General features: G+C 38.7%; 1 protein-coding gene across 3 annotated transcripts in view; it reads left to right on the top strand.

Annotated features, from left to right (window-relative positions):
- LOC144084879 (zinc finger matrin-type protein 4) overlaps positions 1 to 20,768 on the top strand; it is a 53,396-nt gene that overhangs the window by 7,262 nt on the left and 25,366 nt on the right. For all 3 annotated transcript variants that reach the window (XM_077613689.1, XM_077613688.1, XM_077613690.1), the window contains exons 2-4: positions 6,533 to 6,649; positions 10,287 to 10,379; positions 18,029 to 18,209. In XM_077613689.1, the coding sequence (XP_077469815.1) occupies positions 6,533 to 6,649; positions 10,287 to 10,379; positions 18,029 to 18,209 (391 nt within the window). The remainder of the gene's footprint in view (positions 1 to 6,532; positions 6,650 to 10,286; positions 10,380 to 18,028; positions 18,210 to 20,768) is intronic.

Below are 20,768 nucleotides of genomic sequence, written 5' to 3'. Positions count from 1 at the left end.
ATTGTGTGCATTTTGCCAGCCCTTTGTGTCACCTCACAAAGAGTCTGTATCTGGTTCCTAATTGGGTGATGCAATGAGCGTTGAGGGACTGAGTGAGGGTACTCCAAAATGACATTTTTGCCTCACTTCAATTGGTTTCATTTTTTTATTCATTTAAACTGAGCCGTTTTTATCTGTAGCTTCTCATTAAATCTTTTTAATACACTTTTTTATTATTTGGTTTTTTGTCCTGTCTGTTTTATTTATTCCTTGTATTTGTTTATTCAGCTTGTTTATTAAGCTTTTATTGCTCTCTTACACTTGTTTAGACTTTTGTTTTTAACACCCCCTGGAGCTTTACAATACAGATGTGATATTGAATGTGGGTGCAAAAACAATGAGTACTTTAGTTGCCAAACAGCTCATTAAGTGTTTGTCTGCAAAGTTTCCCCAAACACAATTAAAGAGACTCAGACACTAATAGAATAAGGAGACTCCAACAGTTTTGTTGCCATCTAATATATCTTCTCCCATATGTTACAACAACATAACCACTCCATGTTCTTTACCCCCCATTAAGTATGCTTTCCTAAGAGTCTGCTGCTAGACACACGGGAAGTAGGATTGAGGCTCTGTATTACTAGAAAACTTTTTTGCTTTTTTTTCTGTTTTTCACCAACCTGAGTCAGGCTAATGAGTCCATATTGTAGCCCCAAGCACACAATCTGCCATTAATACAACCCCTGATGGATGAACTTTGATGCTTCACCAGCAAGATGGTTTAGTCAGTGTGTGGAGAGAATGAGTTAAAGGATTTTGAGCACTCGCTTACAAATATAATTACTGAATCTAATAGTTTTCACTCACTTTTCACTCAATAAATAACTACTAAGGTGATCATTTTCTTCTAAACACATGAATTTTTGTTTGAAAAGAAGTGCTGAAAACATAGGTACAAGCTGAGATCAGGTGAGTCCTGGATTTCTCAGTTTTTTGGTCTGATTTTAATTTTTTTTTATAGGTGGTCTTAAAACTCGAGCTGTTGTTCTCGGATGGTTCAAACATGCACGATTGTGTTGTCATAGGAAACATGCTAAAACCATTACTATCAACAGTAGAAAGTGCTGGGAGTGTGATTGACAGATGACAGAGACATGTCTTCTGAATCCTAGTTAAAAAATCATTTTACCTCAAACAAACCTGGAGTTGAGCATCACTTTACCAACTTGTGTTAAATATTCTCTTTGCACATAATGAATAAGGAGAGATCATTGTCCGTAATCTTTGTTGGTCAATAACGGCTCCTTTGTTCAAGAAAACCAAGCACTTTCTCTGCAGCTCTTCAAATCTGTAGGTTGTTTTTCACTTTAGTATTTACAAAAATAAAAACTCTTCAAATGCCAATAAGCAAACAGCAATCCCCTTCACAATTGTAATGAATAATTTAAGAAGTTATCACTCGCCGAGAAGATTACTTCAATTCGTGATGCACTGTAATCCTGTGCAGTAGTGGTACGATGCATGATACAGTAGCTCTACTTTCTCGAGAGTAGATAAGTCTAGTCTACTCTGTCCTTCATGAATAATCACTGCACTCGAGGCCATGCTTGCACTATAGGAGGGGCAAGTAAGGGGAAGCAAGGCATACCAGCAGAATGTTCAGATTGCACATGGAGAGAAACAGTGCGAGACATGCGGTTTGGAACCAAAATGAATCAGGATCAGTAAAAAAAAACTGCCTAAGTTGTGGTCTGCCTTTCGCTCACACTGAGCTCAGAGGCTCCAACACTACTCGACCCTGACGAGGACAAGCGATTTTGAAAATGAATGAATGCATGAGTAAAAATGTTATGTTCATGAAATTAGGGTTCAAACAAGCAGGCATAAAGAAATACAGACATTGTTAGTGTCAGCTATTTCTGCTTGCATTTCGTATTTCTATTTTTCACCTTCAAATCTGTTTATACCCTGCTGTATTTGCATTAGTTTGCTGTATTTAGCACAAAGAGATTCACTGCAGTGCAAATGCGTGGAACTAACTTTTGGATTGCTTTGAAGAATTTCTTTTTTTCTTATTACAAGACTGCCTGGAATCTTTGATTGCGCCTGTGGAAAAGAGAGCTCTTCTCCTCAGTGAACACAAATTTCGAGGGGCAGAAAGAAACAGCGTTGCTTATGATGTTAACCATCAAAGTAGCACAGCTGAGTGCTTTTGCTATGTATGAGGGTTCATATTATGAGGCTTGTTGGCCTCATGGGTGAGTTATTAAACAGGTCGTTGTATCACAGGCTGGGGTCAATATTTATTTTCCTGTATGTATATTGACATTTCTTTATTTGGGGAAAACAGCTTTTTTTGGTCAAACAAATGAGTGACTACTAAAATAGTGGAAGAAAGGCAACAAGACTTCTAAGTGTAGTTGGCACCAGCTTATAAAAAAAAAAATGCTGCAATCGCCCGCTGTGCTTTTTATACAGATTCCTCCTTCTAAGGAATACTGTGCAGAAATGAAACTCAATGGCAACTGCAACAAAAAGACAATGAATTAGGATTCATGCTAGGATTTGAGCTTTATAGGTAATTGGTTAGGTGGTTGCTTTCATGGTTTTGGTTAGATAGTTTAAATTGTTTAGAGGCTCATCTTAATAATTAGTATCTTGGAATGTATGAGGTTGAGGGATTAGGTGCCTCTTACTCCGTTAAAAATTTAGATATCTGCCTTTAGAAGAGATATTCATTTTAAACAGAGCTATCAGGCTATACACGGAATGTTAAATTTCAAATGGCTATTCCATGTGCAGGTGGTGGAAAAATATATGAGCGGTTATTAGAAAGATATGAAAGCCACCTCTAAATGCAGTGACAGCTTTTTAATGAATAATAGGCCAGAGGCACGGAGATTTCATTGAAAAGGCTTAGAGTTCACGTTGATGTTAAATACTTTATGTGGTTTTAAAAAGAGAATCCCCTTAAGGTTCACTATCTTCAGGGGCCTAGATTTGGTTTGTATGCCTAAAGCTCTCCTCATCCCACCCCAGCCTTCTTAGACCTGTGTCTAATTTATTTGGGGGCTGTTGTTTAATGCTGGCTTATTTTATTTCATTATCATCTCTTGTCCTTAATTAAACTCATGTTCTCAGTTTCAAGTTTTTGGCTTGGGGCCTGATTTATTTTCTCAGTTGCAGAAGAGAAAGGCACCTAACTGAGGGAGGCATTAAATCATCTTGTAACTGATGCAATTGGTCACCACGTAATTGGTGGAAGACTGGGGTAAGCAGCAACAACAGGCACAACGCGATAGTGCAGTGGTTCTTCTACCTGACTTGGGTGGGGCAGTCTGGGTTTGATTTCTACTCGGTGGCAGTGTGATTGTGAGTGTGACTGGTTGTCTGTCTCAGTTTGTGCCTTACGGCTGACTAGCAACCTGTCTAGGGTGTAGTCTGCTTTCCGCCCGAAGTCAGCTGCGACTGGACCCAGCAACCCGTGCAAGGATTCACGGAACGGAAGATGAATCAATGAATACATACATATATAAAATAAGGGATTTAAAGTCGTAAGAGATAATTTCGGGTTATACACCTCACTGGTCTTTTCCTAAATTTACTTCCAAACAATCCACAATCCAAAGGGGGATTTACCTTGCAAAATTTACTCATTACTAATTACTGATCAAAAGGGAGAACAACAGGGTAAATAGGCATCTGTTAACATAACCGTTTTTCAGATAACAAAATTCTAAAAATGTCGGTGGTCAGAGAAAAAGAAGAAAACAAAAAAAGCTTCCATTTTGTCCAATTGTGTTTGAAAAACAATGAAATGCAAATTATATTGCTAAACAATCAGAAAGATGAGCTTGTATTTTTACTTTTTTCTTTTCTGACTAGACAGCCTACTAACAACACACTTAGATTTTTGTTCATGCAACAAAACAAATTGACCGTAAAGATCTTGGCGAAAGAATATGCGCCTCTGCGAATATCCCATGTAGCCCTCTCTCATTGCCCCTTGCCAATATCTTTCCCACTTTCAGTAATTCCTCTACTATCTGTCTGTTCATCTTTCCGCTGTGTTGGTCATGCACTCCACAAATCCCACCAACATATCATCCTTATTAATTAGCCTGTCGCTCACATCCTGGTTGTAATGTTCACAAGTAATCGAGATATTAACTAGATGAGGCTATTCGTGCTGTCACTCCACCTTCTAATCAGGCGGCGGTTTAATCGTCATCTTGCTGATCTCAAGCCAGTGGCTAAGAACGAAGAACTCTACTTGTGTGTCCTGCGTGTAATATAGTGAATGAAATTGTAAATTCACTTTAATTAATCTATGAAGATCTCATTTTGTTCTACAGTTTAGATACTTTAAATTATGATGATCAATTACATGCTACTACTGCAATAATACTGTAGAATATGTGTATCATGGTGAGGATATATATTTACACTTCTATTTTACATATTTTTCTGATTTGGGGTCAAGGGCTCAATCCTAGGCTATAGCCTTACTTTTTGGAGACGCGTGCCTGCATGGATTATCTCCACATATCCTGGTTTCCTTCCACACCCCGCAAACATGTGTGGTAGGCTGTTTATATACACTCCAAATTGTCTGTTGGTATGAGTGTGTGCATGGCTTGCAACAAATTCAACATATACCCCCCTACTCTCTGGAGTTAGCTGGAATAGGCTCCAGCGCCCCTGCAACCATCGTGAAGATATCGGGATGGAAAATGAATGAATGAGAATATTCCAGGCATTTTAAATGCAAATCATCATGGAAACCATGGTATGATGGCATCTCGTTTTACAAAATCAAGTTTGTCCTTGTGATCAGCAGTAACAGTTAGAGAAATAGTATCTACTCCTAAGAAAAAGCGAACGTTTGTAACAATCGACATCCTTCGATTATGCCAAATACTGTATATGTCAAATAAATATTACCATTGATCTTTAAGATTTGCGAAACACATAATCAATCTATCCATTATTAATCCATATGTTTCAAAATAACAGAGAAATGAAGGCTCAATTTTCAAGAAATTTTAAGCCTCAAATTTCCTTTAATTATGGAATGACCCAATACTAGTATTTGCATATATTACAGACAGAGTAGCAACAGCCAACCAGATTCCGAGGAAGCATTGTCATGTCTATTTAATATCGACGTTTTAAGGTCTTGTGGTTTGAGCAAGATAATAGAGGTGTTTATACACCATGTGTGCAGTTAACTGAAAGGTTATGGTTGCACTTAATACTTGGAGAGAATAAAAAGGGGTAATTTAACGCCTCCATGTGGGTGTTTAGATGTGTGCATTGAAGTGACACCTTCGTGTATTGTGGAAAAGTAATTACACACCTGACATGAGATAAAGACGTTAACTTCATGGCGCTAGACAGTCAATTTTATCGATTACCATCACCCACACTGTGATTTTTAGAACCATTTTTTCAGTGTAATGGTAGTGTTTTTTGACAATTAGTAAAGATGACCTCTGGAATGCCAAAGGCCATGTACCACATGTATCCCTGCAAATTTCTTGTACCTATTCTAGATCTCCCTTAGGGCAAATTCTATTCTATTTTAGCTATTGCTGTTGGCAGATCATCCCCTCAAGACCTGTTACACTCCCTAACTTTGCCACTGCACTGAGTTGTTAGGAATCCACAATAACAGACTCCTTTGGATTTCACAGCTCTCGGTGGATTGACTGACAATGTTATTTTCTGTGCAGGGAATGTTGAACACCCCCAGAGTAAGTCATGTGTGATACCATTCCACAAATGTGGTATGTTAGAAGCAATGTTCCCTCTAAACTGCGCGCGTGCGCAATTGCGCACTACTCTCGTCTTCTCTGCGCACAGCAAATCATATGGAGCGCACAAAATAAAATCCCTTTTTTCATCCGCCGGGACGCCCATTCATAGATATTAATCATTACATTTTATTATTACTAAATCATTTATGTGTAGTAGACATGCACCTAACCCTAACAACAGAGTAGATCGTGGGAGGTTGGCTCATTGAAAAGTAGATCTTGGAGCAAAAAAGTGTGAGCACCCCTGATCCATTGTATGATCCAAAGATTATCATGATATCAGTTTCACTTGACATGAGTTTCAGTATTTAGGAATGTCCCCCTATATTTTGTTCAGTTCTACAAAGGAAAAAAAAATATCAAGAGCTACATGGCTATTGTCAAGAGAAAAAAAATATATATTTTATACTATGCAACATCACAACACAGCTGAAATTTCCAGTTAGTTTAATTAAGTCAAGTCACTGAACATTGAAGCAAACTTTGCGGAAAAAAGAGAAACATGTATTGTTTATACTTGTTTTACCATGGTTTGAAACACTTTTTATTGATATTATCTTGGGATGGTTAAAAAAACAACCTATATAATATGAAATAAATATAATGCCAAAATATTGTATTGGGTCTCATGATAGATCCATTCCGAATCCAAACTATTCCCAAATTGACACGTTTGTTAAACAAATACATTCTGTCATTTTTCACTTGTTTAATGATGTGTTATTTTTGTGTAGTCTCCAATGAAGATGAAGTCTGCGGTCATCGTGGACGGAGGCTTGTTTACAGAGAGTTATTGCAATATCTGCAATGCTCAGCTCATCTCCGAGTCCCAGCGCACGGCGCACTATGAGGTGAGTCGGTCTCTGTACATCTTGTTTTTTTGTCATTTGTTGCTTTATTTTGGTGGAACGGCTCATTTGCAAGCTGAGTGAACACAAAGGAATTGCACGCATGAAACAACATAAAATGTGGCTTTGGCAAGGAGATTCCTGTGCTGTGGTCTTTGTACTGGTCTCATTTGTATAGACAAACAGTGCTCATCCATTATCCATAGACTTAATGCACCAGGGTAATGGTTTGGGATCACACTCACCAACAAGCACACCAATACACAGTCACTATTTGTTTTAATGTGCTCTAACTCTCAGCATACTCCCTAAGAGTAATTTAATGAATGGCCATTAAATAATCAGCCCTGTCCTATATTAACTAAGTGCACATGCACAGGGAAAGACACACACACACTACAGTTAGGCTTTGGGGTCTTTCTTGATTACAAGGCACAATTGGGATTAACAAGGAAACTAATCAGGACAAGCACTTATCTGGAGAGAGCAAGCGAGTATGTAAGGCAACATTGTGTGCTCACGTGCTCCAACATGTACCAACTACGTGAATTGGATGAGAGAACACACGCACACATAAGCTTTAAATGTGCTTTATTTCCAAATTCTACAGATGTGTGAAAGAAGATGGAGGAGGGGAACACATGATGCCCAAATTTAAATAATTATATGAAATATTAAAAGTTACTAGTCTCTGTTTACAACCAGTCCAAATACTGAAAATGTAGTAGTATGTAAGCATGTATCTTTAGCTGTCTGGATTACTGTAGTATTCATTGAAATGGAGGTGATTCCTTATTTCGATATGGTGTTCTCAGAATTTAATAATACACTACTTCTGAGTTATTGTCACAAAAACAAATACTGAATTCTTAAATTTGAACTTATTTAACAAATTAATGAAAATACAATACAATTGTCCAATGATGTTTTAACAACAAAAAGGCCATTGATCTAACAAAAAGCAGAACTTGATGCCAAACCTAATTCACAACTAGTGTTGTTAAACATCAACTGCGTGAATGAAAGCATAGACTATCATTAGAAATTTGATGAAGTAGACATATCTGGAAAAACAACCTCTTTATTCAAGGTTTGATTTGGAATCATATTACTTGAGATTTAATGAGGTCAGTTTGAACTCTCTAAGTAGGTCAGTTGTCTGGAGATGCTGATGCATATGTGGTATTCTGGGCTCAATTCCTGCTTGTGGGCACCTGGTGTTAAAAACATATATGTCAAATCTATCGAGCATTTTGACTGTTTCAATGCGATGTCTTGAGGGGGAAAGCCGACAGACCACAACATCCATTAACTTAAGCAGTAGATAACATTGGTAGTCATCAGAGCTTGTGCTTTTTCTTTTCCCTTGCAGTCGGTATGAGGCTATTTTCATGAACTGACCAAACCTTGTGACACCACTGTCTACCAATGGGAGAAATGACAACTCATTGTTCCCCATCTACATACTGAAAGAAGATTTTGGTCCAACTTCATTTTGACTTAAGAGAAGGTCTAGTCCACATGTGTCAAAGTGGCGGCCCGGGGGCCAAATCTGGTCCGCCGCATCATTTCGTGTGGCCCGGGAAAGTAAATCATGAGTGCCGACTTTCTGTTTTAGGATCAAATGAAAATGAAGAGAATAGATGTATATTAAATTTCCTGATTTTCCCCCTTTTAAATCAATAATTGTAATTTTTAATCATTTTTTCTGTGTTTTTAGTTCAATTTTTTTTTTGTAAAATCTAAAAATATATTTTAAAAAAAGCTAAAATCAACATTGTTTTAGATCTATAAAAAACTGAATGTTCAGGGCTTTTAATCCAATTCTTTTAATCCATTTATATAAAAAAAAAATTCTAAATATTATATCTAAAATGGTCCGGCCCATGTGAAATCAAGTTGACGTTAAAGCGGCCCGCGAACCAACCCAGTCTGACACCCTTCGTCTAGTCCATTAATGTTGACGATTAGAGCTCTGAGAGTCAGTGCAGAGTAACCACGGTGATGCAATGTCTCACTTTCTGCCACGATCAACTACACGGCCGTTTATGAACAAACACAAAGCTACCTAGAGACCCACTACAGCACGCTCAAGCAAAAAGCATTAAAGTAGTCTGACAAGTAAGGGAGTGGAAAGGGGGCATGAGAGATAGTGTAGAAGGGTTAATATTTCTGAGGATGAGTGTTGTGGGCCGATCAATGCACCTGAACCACAAATTTAACATTCAAAGCAAAGGATGGATTTCATAAAATTTTAATATACATAAATAGACCAATCTATATTTACTATGACCTTGGACATCCTCACTCTTTACAAATAGAAAATATATGATGCCAGCCTTTAAATCCAATTTAAATATGAAATATGTTATTGTAAACAACAACAAAAAATGTCTTTTCCTCAGAGCCACTGTCTCAAAGGCCTACATTGTGGCTAGCCTAACCACTGTCCAGTAATGTGCAGTATTTATGACAGGGTATGACATATGCTACAAATACGACTCTTTCACACATTGCTATAGCCATATGTTTAGAACAACTACCAGTTGTATACATATACAGCAGCAACTACACACAGCTGTTACAAAGCATATGTTTGATGTTATCAGATGTCACAACAGGCTATAATAAATTACAATACTTTACACATAGAAGGAAGACAGCTGCTTCAACCCTGGACACAATACGTGCAATAATATTATTTTCTTTGTCGATAGCCCTTTTTTATTGATTTTCATTGTCCTACAAAAAAAGTGACACTGGGAGCAGCTTCAAGGACAGCCCACTGTCATCCAGAATGTATTCTCAAAGTGCAGTGCTTCTTGGAATAGTTCACACACTTCAGAATTAAGTCATCTCAAAATACATAAAATTTATGTTTTAAAGATATAAAACATAATCACAGTCGAAATATGCATGACAATTAGTCTCACACTCAGGGCGGCCCAGTGGGGCGAGTGATTAGCACGTCGGCCTCACAGCTCTGGGGTCCTGGGTTCAAATCCAGGTCATGTCCACCTGTGTGTAGTTTGCATGTTCTCCCCAGGCCTGCGTGGGTTTCCTCCGGGTACTCCGGTTTCTTCCCACATTCCACAAACATGCATGATAGGCTCATTGGACACTCTGAATTGCCCCTAGGTATGAGTGTGACTGTGCATGATTGTCCGTCTCCTTGTGCCCTGCGATCGGCTGGCCACCGATCCAGGGTGTGAGGAGTGCTCATGGCAGTTCCTTCAGTCAGCCTTGAATTGGGTGCGGGTACGCCGAGGCACCCTGGCACTTCTTTCTTTAGACTAAACAAGGCCTTAAGGAGCAAAGATTATACTTCAATAAAAGCAATAATAATAATGTGCACATAGCTAAAGATGAGCAAAGCATTCTGTAATAGCAATGCCTAGCTTATACTTCATTGCAAGGAAATGTATAATTAAATGAAATAAAAACCCTGACACTAGCAACATAATTAACCTTTCAGATCCACGTTCAAATTCAGAAAAAAAAGCATAAGAATTGATTATTATAGTTAATCCTTAAGCCATACACAGCCCATTGTTAATTTTTAGGAATTTCACTCAGGACATGTAAAACACAAATGGGGCGACATTTATTTCCTGTCTCTCCTCTTTTGTGTCACTTTTAGAGCAAGAAACACGCCAACAAGGTACGTCTGTTTTACATGCTTCACCCAGAAGATGGAGGACCGCCTTCCAAGAGACTGAGGCCAGACAATCCGGTATGATGTCACACTATCTTTACACAATTCATGAAATATTGTATGTATGTATGTTTGTAAAACACGATCCCTCTGGTTGCTTTGATTGTGTAGTTTTGCCTGCAGTCAATCTTATGTCTGTCTATCTAAAAAAACATTTTCATCAAATTTGAGTGAATTTTGTTACATGGTAAATGCAGTTCTCATCCAGATTGTGCATTTAAAATGAAAGCTGAATATCTTCATATTTGTAATTATCAAATATCATCCATTCGTTAGGATTTGAATGAAGCGCTTAGTCAGAAAACTAGGAAAGAGTCGGGGTACACCCTAAACTCTTTGTTAGGCAGTTGCAGCTTTAGTTTTCATACTTATATTAGCTAATAATTCAAAATGTGCGTAGAATTATCCATAATGCAATATAAGATATTATAAAATTTACTAACCTGTCATAAATTATTTGCCTATTTTTTCTTGGGATTTTCTTGGGTTATCGTTCCCTTGCTTGGTTGTACTTAACCAAATAGGAGAGAGGGAACCTGATTTCTTTTAGTGTAACCTGCTTGACCATCCAATGTTAAGCTAGCGAGTGCTCATGGCAATTTCTTTTGTGCCGTAATTCTCCTCGGTAATGGGACGGTGGTGTTTATTGTGAGTGCCAGTGACTGCCAAGCTGCTCTGTTTTGGGCTACTGCAGGCAATGGCAATGGAGTGTACAAACGATTGTGTCAATGGGTATTAAATTGAGCTGTTTGTGTGCTTGTATATGAGAAATGAAGCGTAGTGTGTTAATAACTCAATGCAATATGTAAGCAATGTAAATTAAAATGAGGTGTGATTGTGATGGATGCCATTGGTAAAATTCAGCATATAACAGCATTGCTACATTTATCTGCCCAGACTGCAAGATTCACACGACACAGACTTTACACACGGTGTGGACATGGCTGGAAGTAAAGCGAATTATACAAGGCTCGGAATTCAATCGTTACTACGCAAAACATGGCTGGAGACATTGCCTGGTTGTTATGGGACAGTTAGCTCAGTCAGCAAACAAACCTGAGTCTTCGTGCCAAAACACATAAAAATATTAGCATAATTGTGTCCGCGATTTAAGAAATGTGCACATTTTTAAATGATGAAATAGGTTGCGAGCCCTAGGCAATCATCTTCAAAGAAACAGATTAGACTTAGTTTTTAATTTGAAGTGATTTAAATGCAGCAAGGCTCTGGCATTATTTAAGAGCCTGTGTTTTTTATAGTTCAAAAGCAGAGAAGGGGAAGCTGCCAAAATGTATTTGTAGACCAATAACAAGCACAGATCAAACACCAGTACTGTCAGTGCTGCATGGTCACTTATTTGACTTCTTTCAGGGGGGAAAAAAAACCTTTCAGAATGGTTGGAACTGCCAGGCTTTGTATTTAATTATTAATTACTTCCATTCATTTTCTGAACCGCTTATCCTCACAACGGTCATGGGGGTGCTGGAGCCTGTCCCAGCTAACTACAGGCACCAGGCGGGGGACACCCTGAATCAGTGGCCAGCCAATCGCAGGGCACAAGGAGAAGGAGAGCCATTCACACACGCAAATAATTAGATTGTCAGTTGTTCAAAATATGTCCCCATCAATGTAAAGCAAAAAAATTCATTGTCCAAGCATCAAACATTAAGGTCATGTGTTATAGACTGAAATAAATAGCAAAAAGTGTCAGTTTCTAAAGACTACATAAGCACTTAGGATACTACTTATTGGCAGATTTGGCATAAAACACACAACACAAATTGCAGACAATATATGCATTGCTATCAGGAAATGCCGAACATTACATTAGATCGAGTCCGTTATCAATAAAAAAGGTATGTCTTTTCGTATCAAGGATTTCTTCCAAAAAATCAGGTCATTTATGAGCTTCCATCTCATCATCTAAGAAAGACGTTTCACAAGCTGTGTGGAAAATGTTATGAATGTGCTCCACATGACCAACTTCCATGAAGTTGGCATGTTAAAGGACACTCACACAATCATGTAGACACGAAAAAAAACATCACACCTGCGTCACCATCTGTCTTCCGATGTGAGCAAGACATGAGTCAGGCCCTCCTGGCTTTCACCTCATGTGGGCCACTAAATACACAAACACTCACACCGTTAGGGGATGACAGCAGTCAGCAGTTCGTTCTCGCATTTATTTTCGAAGGATGCCCCACAGTTTACAAACAATGTCTCAAGCAAAAATGTCATTTGCATTCACTGTAAGATATTTGGAGGAGTACTCTCCAGTACTGTATTTTATTATATTAGTGACATTGTTAGCAATAGAGATGTCCAAGCCAACGCCAGAGAATTTTTTTTTCTAGATATGTTCAATTAGGTTATTGTTAGCCAGAAAAAGGGTGACAAGGATAGTTATGAAATCTCATCTCATTTTCTGCACCGCTTTATCCTGTCAAAACCATCAAAGAGGTGTTCTAATAAATTGCAGATGTATGATGTAGAAATCCATTACATTACATTCATATGCAGAATATCATATTCAGGGCTTTATGCTGTGCCCCCAGGCTAGTATTATTCATCTCATCTCATTTTCTGAACCGCTTTATCCTCATTGGGGTCGCAGGGGGTGCTGGAGCCAATCCCAGCTGACTCTGGGCCAGAGGCAGGGTACACCCTGAATCGGTGGCCAGCCGGTCGCAGGGCACAAGGAGACGGACAACCTTGCACACTCACACCCATACCTAGGGGCAATTTAGAGTGTCCAATCAGCCAACCATGCATGTTTGTGGATTGTGGGCGGAAACCGGAGTACCCGGAGGAAACCCACGCAGGCCCGGGGAGAACATGCAAACTCCTCACAGATGGACATGACCTGGATTTGTTTCAGAATGGCTGACATGGAGTGCGTGTGTGCAGCTTACTTCAGGTTTCACTGGATTGGGTCAGCACTTGGCATGATGTTGTAACTTAATTACCTTTGCAAGCTGCTGACCGCGAATTGGGACAGAGCTACAATGTTCTGCTGATCTGATAAACCACATTATGACATTTTTAGGCACTGTGCCCCCCTCCACCATTTGCCAAACAATGACACATGGCCATGTCATCGTTTACAGTTGGAAAAAAAAAGCCATTGGCCTATGCAATTTCAGAAACGCTGTACAAGCCTATACTTTAGTAAAATATGGAATGATGAATCACAAACTCACAACCATTTGCTAATTTTTTTTATCAAATTTTGGTTTTCATCCATTCATTCATTTTCTGTACCAACTATCCTGACAAGGGTCACAGACGATGCTGGAGCCTATTCCCGCCAACTATGGACACTAGGAATGGGGCAGTCTGGTGGCCAGCCAATCGCAGGCCACATGGAGATAGACAATCATTCACGCTCTAACTCATACCTACGGGCAATTTAGAGTCTTCAACCAGCCGACCAAGCATGTTTTTTGGATGTCGGAGTACCTGGAAAAAACTTACACTGGCCCGGGTGAACATGCAAACTCCACAAAGGAGGGTCCGAACCTGGGATTGAACCCTCGATCTCAGAATTGTTAGGCCAATGTGGTAACCACTCCGCCTTTATAGCAAATGAAAATGCCATTAAACTGAATTATTGAAAAATGTCCCCCTTTTTCTTACCTGGATTGACCCTGTCCACGCAATGAGAAAAGTACAAAGGTATTTGGGGAGAGAGTGAAGCAAATGCCAATGTTTACTTGGTATGAAAAGCAATGCCTTAAGCTTTTTCCGGCTCTTTGTGTTCGGGAGTGGCGGTAAAATGTGGAGAAAGTAGGTCGTAAAGGTGCTCACAGATGAAAGTGAGGTATGTGTGCGTGTGCTTGTGTATGTGCTACATTTTTATCCAATTCTCCACCTGGCTTTCTCTCTCGTTCAGTCTGTGCCCACAGGATTCACCTGCTCAAAAAGGGCAAGAGAAAATGGAACACCATTTATTAGTTAAAAAGACTATTTGCAGCATCACCAGTGTTAATTTACACTCTCAAGCACTCCTTCCTCAAATTCCAAATGAGACCTTCCTTCGAGTGTATATTTAGCAGTGCTGTCTCCCACAGTTGCAGTACAGTGAAAGCAGGAGCACACTGGGAGCAAAACAGAAGGCAAGAAAGATAAACACAGCTAATTAGGAGTCTATTGTGGGGTGTATAACAGACGGAAGAGACAAAATATTCAGAGATGCAGAAGTCAGGTGGGGGGTTGATAAACCAGTAGACATGTAGCTCACAAATCTACATGTAAGATAAAGGTATAGGTATTGTTATCATTGACATTGGACTATTAGACGCAAACCCACGGCTGTGCTCCCATGATGATTGTAATTTGATTAAACCGCCACATTGTTCTTTACTACAAAAGTACTTTGGTCAGTGCCTAAAGAAGAACCGAATTTCGATAAATAGCTCGAATTTCAAGACTGATCTGTAAGAGGCATGATGGTTTGGTTCCTTTTGACTGCTGACAAATCAAGAGTGAGCAAATGTAATGGTCGTTTCCTAAGATGATCTTTGAAAACAACGTTTATAACATTACAAACTGTGTATAGAGGGTTTGAACGATCTTTAAAGTGAAAGCCAATTTACCAATATTGGTTGACTTGTTTATGAAAAACCGCAAATGGCACGTTTTAACGAATGCACTTTGAAATCAATTGTGAACGCTTGATGATACTTATCAGAAAGGCAAAGGCCCGGGTAAAATGTGACTCATTAATGGTGCTCATTGTTTAATGCTTATTGGAGTGGCAGCTGTGCTCTCACATGCACACACACACACATTCGCACCCCAACACAAGTTGTTTGAAAGTTTACATGCTCTGTCACTTTTTTTGTGTTTGCTTTTTAGTGTTTTGACAGGTACCAAAGCAGCTGATAGTCTTTGCGAGGATTTTGGCAAAACAAGCAGCACTGTACTCATGGGACTAGAGATAAAGTAGCTGAAGTGGCAGGCAAATAATAACAGGATAATAATAAATTACAAAAATGAGCGTGCAAACAGCAAGTACACATTAGAGCAGATAAAATTCCAAGGGGATAGATGTGACTTGTACTCATGGGTCCCGCGGCTCCCATGACACTATCACGAATAAAGATATAAATGGGACAACAATAGACTCCACAGATAATAAGACATTTTTCACCTGCGCAATCAATGAGGCGCCAGAACCGTGTCCTCTTAACAGGAGCTACAGCTTCATCCTAGTTTATAATGTCTCTTGTATCCAAGCCAACAAGATGTAATATTATGCACATCAAGTAAATGATTTGAAATGATGGGGTTTTACAAAGATATAGTGTTTTATGTGGATTTTTATGTCAAATTGGTGTAAAATGTGCAATGTGGAATGGAAATAGGGACTCGGCCGGCATGCATAATGTACATGTGGATATGGTAAATTGATTCACACAAGAAAAAAACTAAGAAGCAATTTTACACCATTCATATCAAACTCAACCCATTTTTCTCACATCTGCTATAATAAAATAGGATCCCAATTATCTGCTTCAAATGTCAACTGTCTAGTGAGATTTTAATATATGTTTTACAGCATAAATCTCAAAGTAAAGTTATCAAAATCAATTGTAATCCAACACATTCTTTATTGTTGATGGGAAAAATTCAATCAAATACTAAGGTATAATATTACCAAATGTGAAAATAGTATTATAATTTTCCTTTCCCTGTTATTTTATTTGACTTTTTTTTCCAAAATAGAAATGATTTGAAATATTAAGTATAAAAACTTCTACAAGATTAAATCAATTTAGAATATCATAATCAAATGGTCCAAAAAAGAAGAAACATTTTCAAACTCTTTTAATTGCCTAAATTGACAAACTAAAATGTTATTAAAATGTGGCTTCTCTTCCAAAAAAAAGCATCCATAAAATGGTATCCAAACGCTACCATAGAAAAAAAATACAGAAGAAATTGCAGCTCAAGCCCAACCCAAAGTAATTAAAAAGCACAAGTCAGTTGGCTGAGAGAATGGGCGGGATATACATATACACCCATCATATGTACGACGAAGTCCAAAAACCCAGTCCACTACCATAGACGTTTGCCAATCCAAAAGACGGCTGCATTTGTAAAATTGGGGGATATGGCAGGTGGAGAATGACTGTGTGTTTGTAGGGGGGCTGGAGGACCAGAGAGAGAGTGCCACTGGATAACCTGCCAATGCCGATAAATATTTCATCCAACAACACACACACAGTTGCTGAGCCTGGTGCCCACAGGATGGAGGGGTGGCAAATATAGGAAGGCAAAAGAGTGAATGATAGAGGGAAAGAGGAAAAAGAGAAAAACAGGGACAGCTGAGACATAGCGAGGCCTGGAAGGTGAAGGTGTCCTCGACGTTTTTAAGCGTGATGATAAGCAGAGTTGACAGCTCTCACGCACACACTTACAGATGAGGGTGTTGCACACACTTCCCTTTGACCCTTTGATATCTCGGGTTGAGCGAGGATTTTCTCCCACAGCTTGACACCTGGCCTAGCGTCAAGTCTAGTGTGAAATAAAGTTGCAGAAAGACAAGGCGATGGACAGGAATGGATAAATTCGCACCTTAAAATGAGCACAGACGTGACAAGAGAAGTATTACAGTGAAAAGCAGGATTGTACTTTTGCTAATATCCAGTCGATCCAGTTTGTGACACCACAAAAGAGATGTCAAATGTCGAGGTTCGGGCAGTATGGAACCTAATGCTAGGGTGACTAAGAAACATAATTCATTTTCTGTATGGCTTATCCTCTCAAGGGTTCGGGGGGGCTTGGTTGCTGGAGACGATCCCAGAAAACTATGGGCACCAGGCAGGGGACTGCATTGGTTGTATTGGTTGCCAGCCAATACTCAAGGAGACAGGCCACTATTCATGCTCACACTCATACCTAAGGACAGTTTTAGAGTGTTTTATGGAATGATTATTTAAACACAAAATCCATACACTCACAGGAAGTCACATAATTTAATCTGTTGTGTAATGGCCAACAAAGGAACAGACATGTTTATTGTTCTCTCTGTTTTAAATGAAATTGCATTTAGTAATTGTTCTGTTTGTCTAGACAAGTCACAAGTATAGATAAATGAGCAGAGATGTTTTTCTAAATAATCATTTTGCGAGGAATTGAGGTTCAGGCTCATTTCTCATGGCAGACCTGATCATGACCCACAGCTCGAGGTCACTGCATTATTGTACATACATAACTAATTAAATATCCAGTGAATGGGTGTATATGAAATGCAATTAAAAAATGTTTTTACGTGGCTTCTCTTTACCTAAGATAAAGCCTATTAAATGTCTCACACGGTTGCTGGAATATTTTGGGATTTTCTGCATCTTTTTTCGTCCTCCATACCAGATGGGCAAGAACAAAGAGAGGGAACAGCTTGATAGAAAAATGCTTGGCGTTGCTGTGAGCGTGTATGTGGTGGTGACGTTTTTGCCTTTTTGTCATCTCTGGAGTGGCTCTGTTTGTGCCTTATCTACATCATCAACTTTTCTAATGATATATTGTGATGAAGTGGCAAAGAGCCATCGTGCCATTCCAGAAATTGGTGATCATCTAAGAATCCATCAGTATGGCGTGTCTGCTCCTGATTTTATCCCATCAACTCCTCACCATTGTCCCTGTTCTCTGGCATCTTTTAGGACTGCGACGAGACAGAGGTGGACAAGAACAAGTGCTGCACCTTATGCAACATGTTCTTCACCTCCGCCATTGTGGCTCAGTCCCACTACCAGGGAAAAACCCACGCCAAGAGAGTCCGTCTGGTGCTGGGTGAAACGCCAAGCAGCCCCGCCCCCTTGACCGTGCAGCCTACGAATGCAGGTAGCGCTCACCACTCAAGTAATGATTTCTACAAAAACAAACAAAAAAAGCTGTCTTTCAGACTGGAGATGTATTTTGAATTCTTTCCACAAGTTAGATTCTAGATATCTTAATGCGTAAAAGGTCTCAAACAAGAAAGTTCACATGATATAGTATTACAGCACTTTGAATTCCACTTGACACACTGGTTCAAATGATAGCTGTTATGTGGAGATGGCTTTGTGTCATTACAATGCCAAAACCAGCATTTGGGATCATAAGGACAGGTGTACAGCTTCAGCATGAAAAAAAAAGCGATCAAATACTCATTGTTGCCAATGATTTTATGACAGTGTTGCTCTTTTTAGCAAATTTTGCATTTTTTTTCTGTGATAAGCTACAAAAGCAGCAAGTTTGATTAGCAACTTGTTATTGCAACCTCTGAGACTCCCTCAAGTGAGGATTATAACGCCTATGCATGCAGACTGCAAATAAATAGCTTTTGAGGGAAGCCACAACTGGCTAGTTAGTTGTATAATTTTACAGTTGGTGAGGGGCCAGGCACTCCAGAGAATAAAGTATTTAGATACAAGCTGTATAATATCTTCAATACGTCCCTTTTTTATTTGGTGAAGAGCTAAATGGATCACTATAACATCAAACATACTATTAAGATTTAGTTTTTCAATTTAACATTAAATTAAACAATATCACTTCCAATGATATCACTCAAATTCAAGTTTTCCATTGAACTATTCATATTTAAAAATTTACAAAGTACATAAAACACTACTATTTTTCCCTGCTTTAAAACCTTTGGTCTATAATCCAGTTTGGTTTGTTTATGGATTTTTACAGACTAATAAATTGCATTTCCTTTGATGTAAATATCCCTTAATAGATTGTAAAAAGGTTTGTTTAATTAGTTTTTGAAATATTATTTACAGCACTTGGCTGGCATCAATTTCAATGTCACCCAGACATGAGCATTTTAAAATTGGCCCATTAGAGGATCCACAGTCACTCACACTAACAAATGAATAACACTATTTTATTACTACATTTATTTTAATAATGCAGCTGGCCTACTTGGTTCTCTGACATGTTTTGAATTTCATTGTGAGAGTTGAATGAAATTACTATTTAGGAAAAATGCTTTGACTCACTGTATCATCAAAAACGTGGATTTCAAATGTTCTCTTCTTAGTGCATTCACATTTCTTATGTCCTGGAATTCAAATTCTTTATTTGGGTGCCATAAAGTGTATGGCCAGTGGTCAGCTGTGTGGTATACTAAAACAAAGTTTATGTTCCACCACTTTCAGCAAATATTGATGACATGAAAGATTCCAATAAAAGCTGCAATTAACAGAGTGAATGGTGATTATGCTGACGTGCATTTGCAAAGAATCCACTGCATTTACGGCGGTGGCCACTTAAAGCATTTGTAAAACAATAAATAACGTTAACTCACTTTTCAAAAGAGTAATCTATAATACATAATCACATTACAGTCATATCTTGAGATTACAAGCTTAATGCGTTCCGGGACCGAGCTCGTATGTCGATTTACTCGTATCTCAAATCAACTTCTCCCATAGAAATGAACTAAATACAAATTAATTCGTTCCCACCCTCTGTAAAAATAAATTTAAAAAAACACCCAAAAACACAATATTTCAATGGAAAAACATATTTTTATTGGTTGTAATTCACCATCTACTCACAGAGTAACAAATAACTAGTGGTTATGATGTTTAATACTAAAATGAAACATTATTCAGTACAACGCGGAGAGAGAGAGAGAGAGAGAGAGAGAGAGAGAGAGAGAGAGAGAGAGAGAGAGAGAGAGATACTTGACAGATGCACTCGTAACATAACATAAACTTTGAATTTAACTTAAATGAACTTAGATTCCTATACACACAAACTTTAACAAAAAGTTTTAATCTTACGTTACACTAAATTTAAACCTTCTTGTGAAGTATCTTAAAATTTGTGTCGTATCTCAAGGCAAATATTTGCTCGGAATTTTACTCCTATCTAAAATTCCTTGTATCTCGGGGCACTCATATGTCAACGTATTACTGTACTACTTTAAACAACTACTGTAACAACATTGCCCATTCATTGCACAATGTTATCCAACTGATCACTCTAACGACACCACACACGCTGTATGCCTCCAGCCCTGAACAGCGGCAACAGTTTCTTCCCTCAGGGGAATAAATCTTCAATGAGCCAGACACCATGGAATGTGAGCGTTCGCCCACAAAATTCGGTTAAGACAACAAACTGCAGTCAGGTCGAGACCCTGATGAGTATAAGGAGCATGCAGATAAGCTTCTCTGAAATGATGTCTGACAGTTTGTGCCTATATTTTTTTTGTTCGTGCAAACTAACTGTTGCAACAGCTATCCAGGCAGTTGGCTTTAGCCCAGGGGTCTCGAACTCAAATTACCTGGGGGCCGCTAGAGGCCGAGTCTGGGTGAGACTGGGCCGCATCAGGATTTCCACAAGAAAAGCACTGATAAAACATTCCAACGTTATCAAATATCTTAATTTTTTAACAAAAAATAA

The sequence above is a fragment of the Stigmatopora argus genome, chromosome 11 (genome assembly GCF_051989625.1).
Source record: "Stigmatopora argus isolate UIUO_Sarg chromosome 11, RoL_Sarg_1.0, whole genome shotgun sequence".
NCBI lineage: Eukaryota > Metazoa > Chordata > Actinopteri > Syngnathiformes > Syngnathidae > Stigmatopora > Stigmatopora argus.
This window is presented reverse-complemented; position numbering and strand designations above follow the sequence as displayed.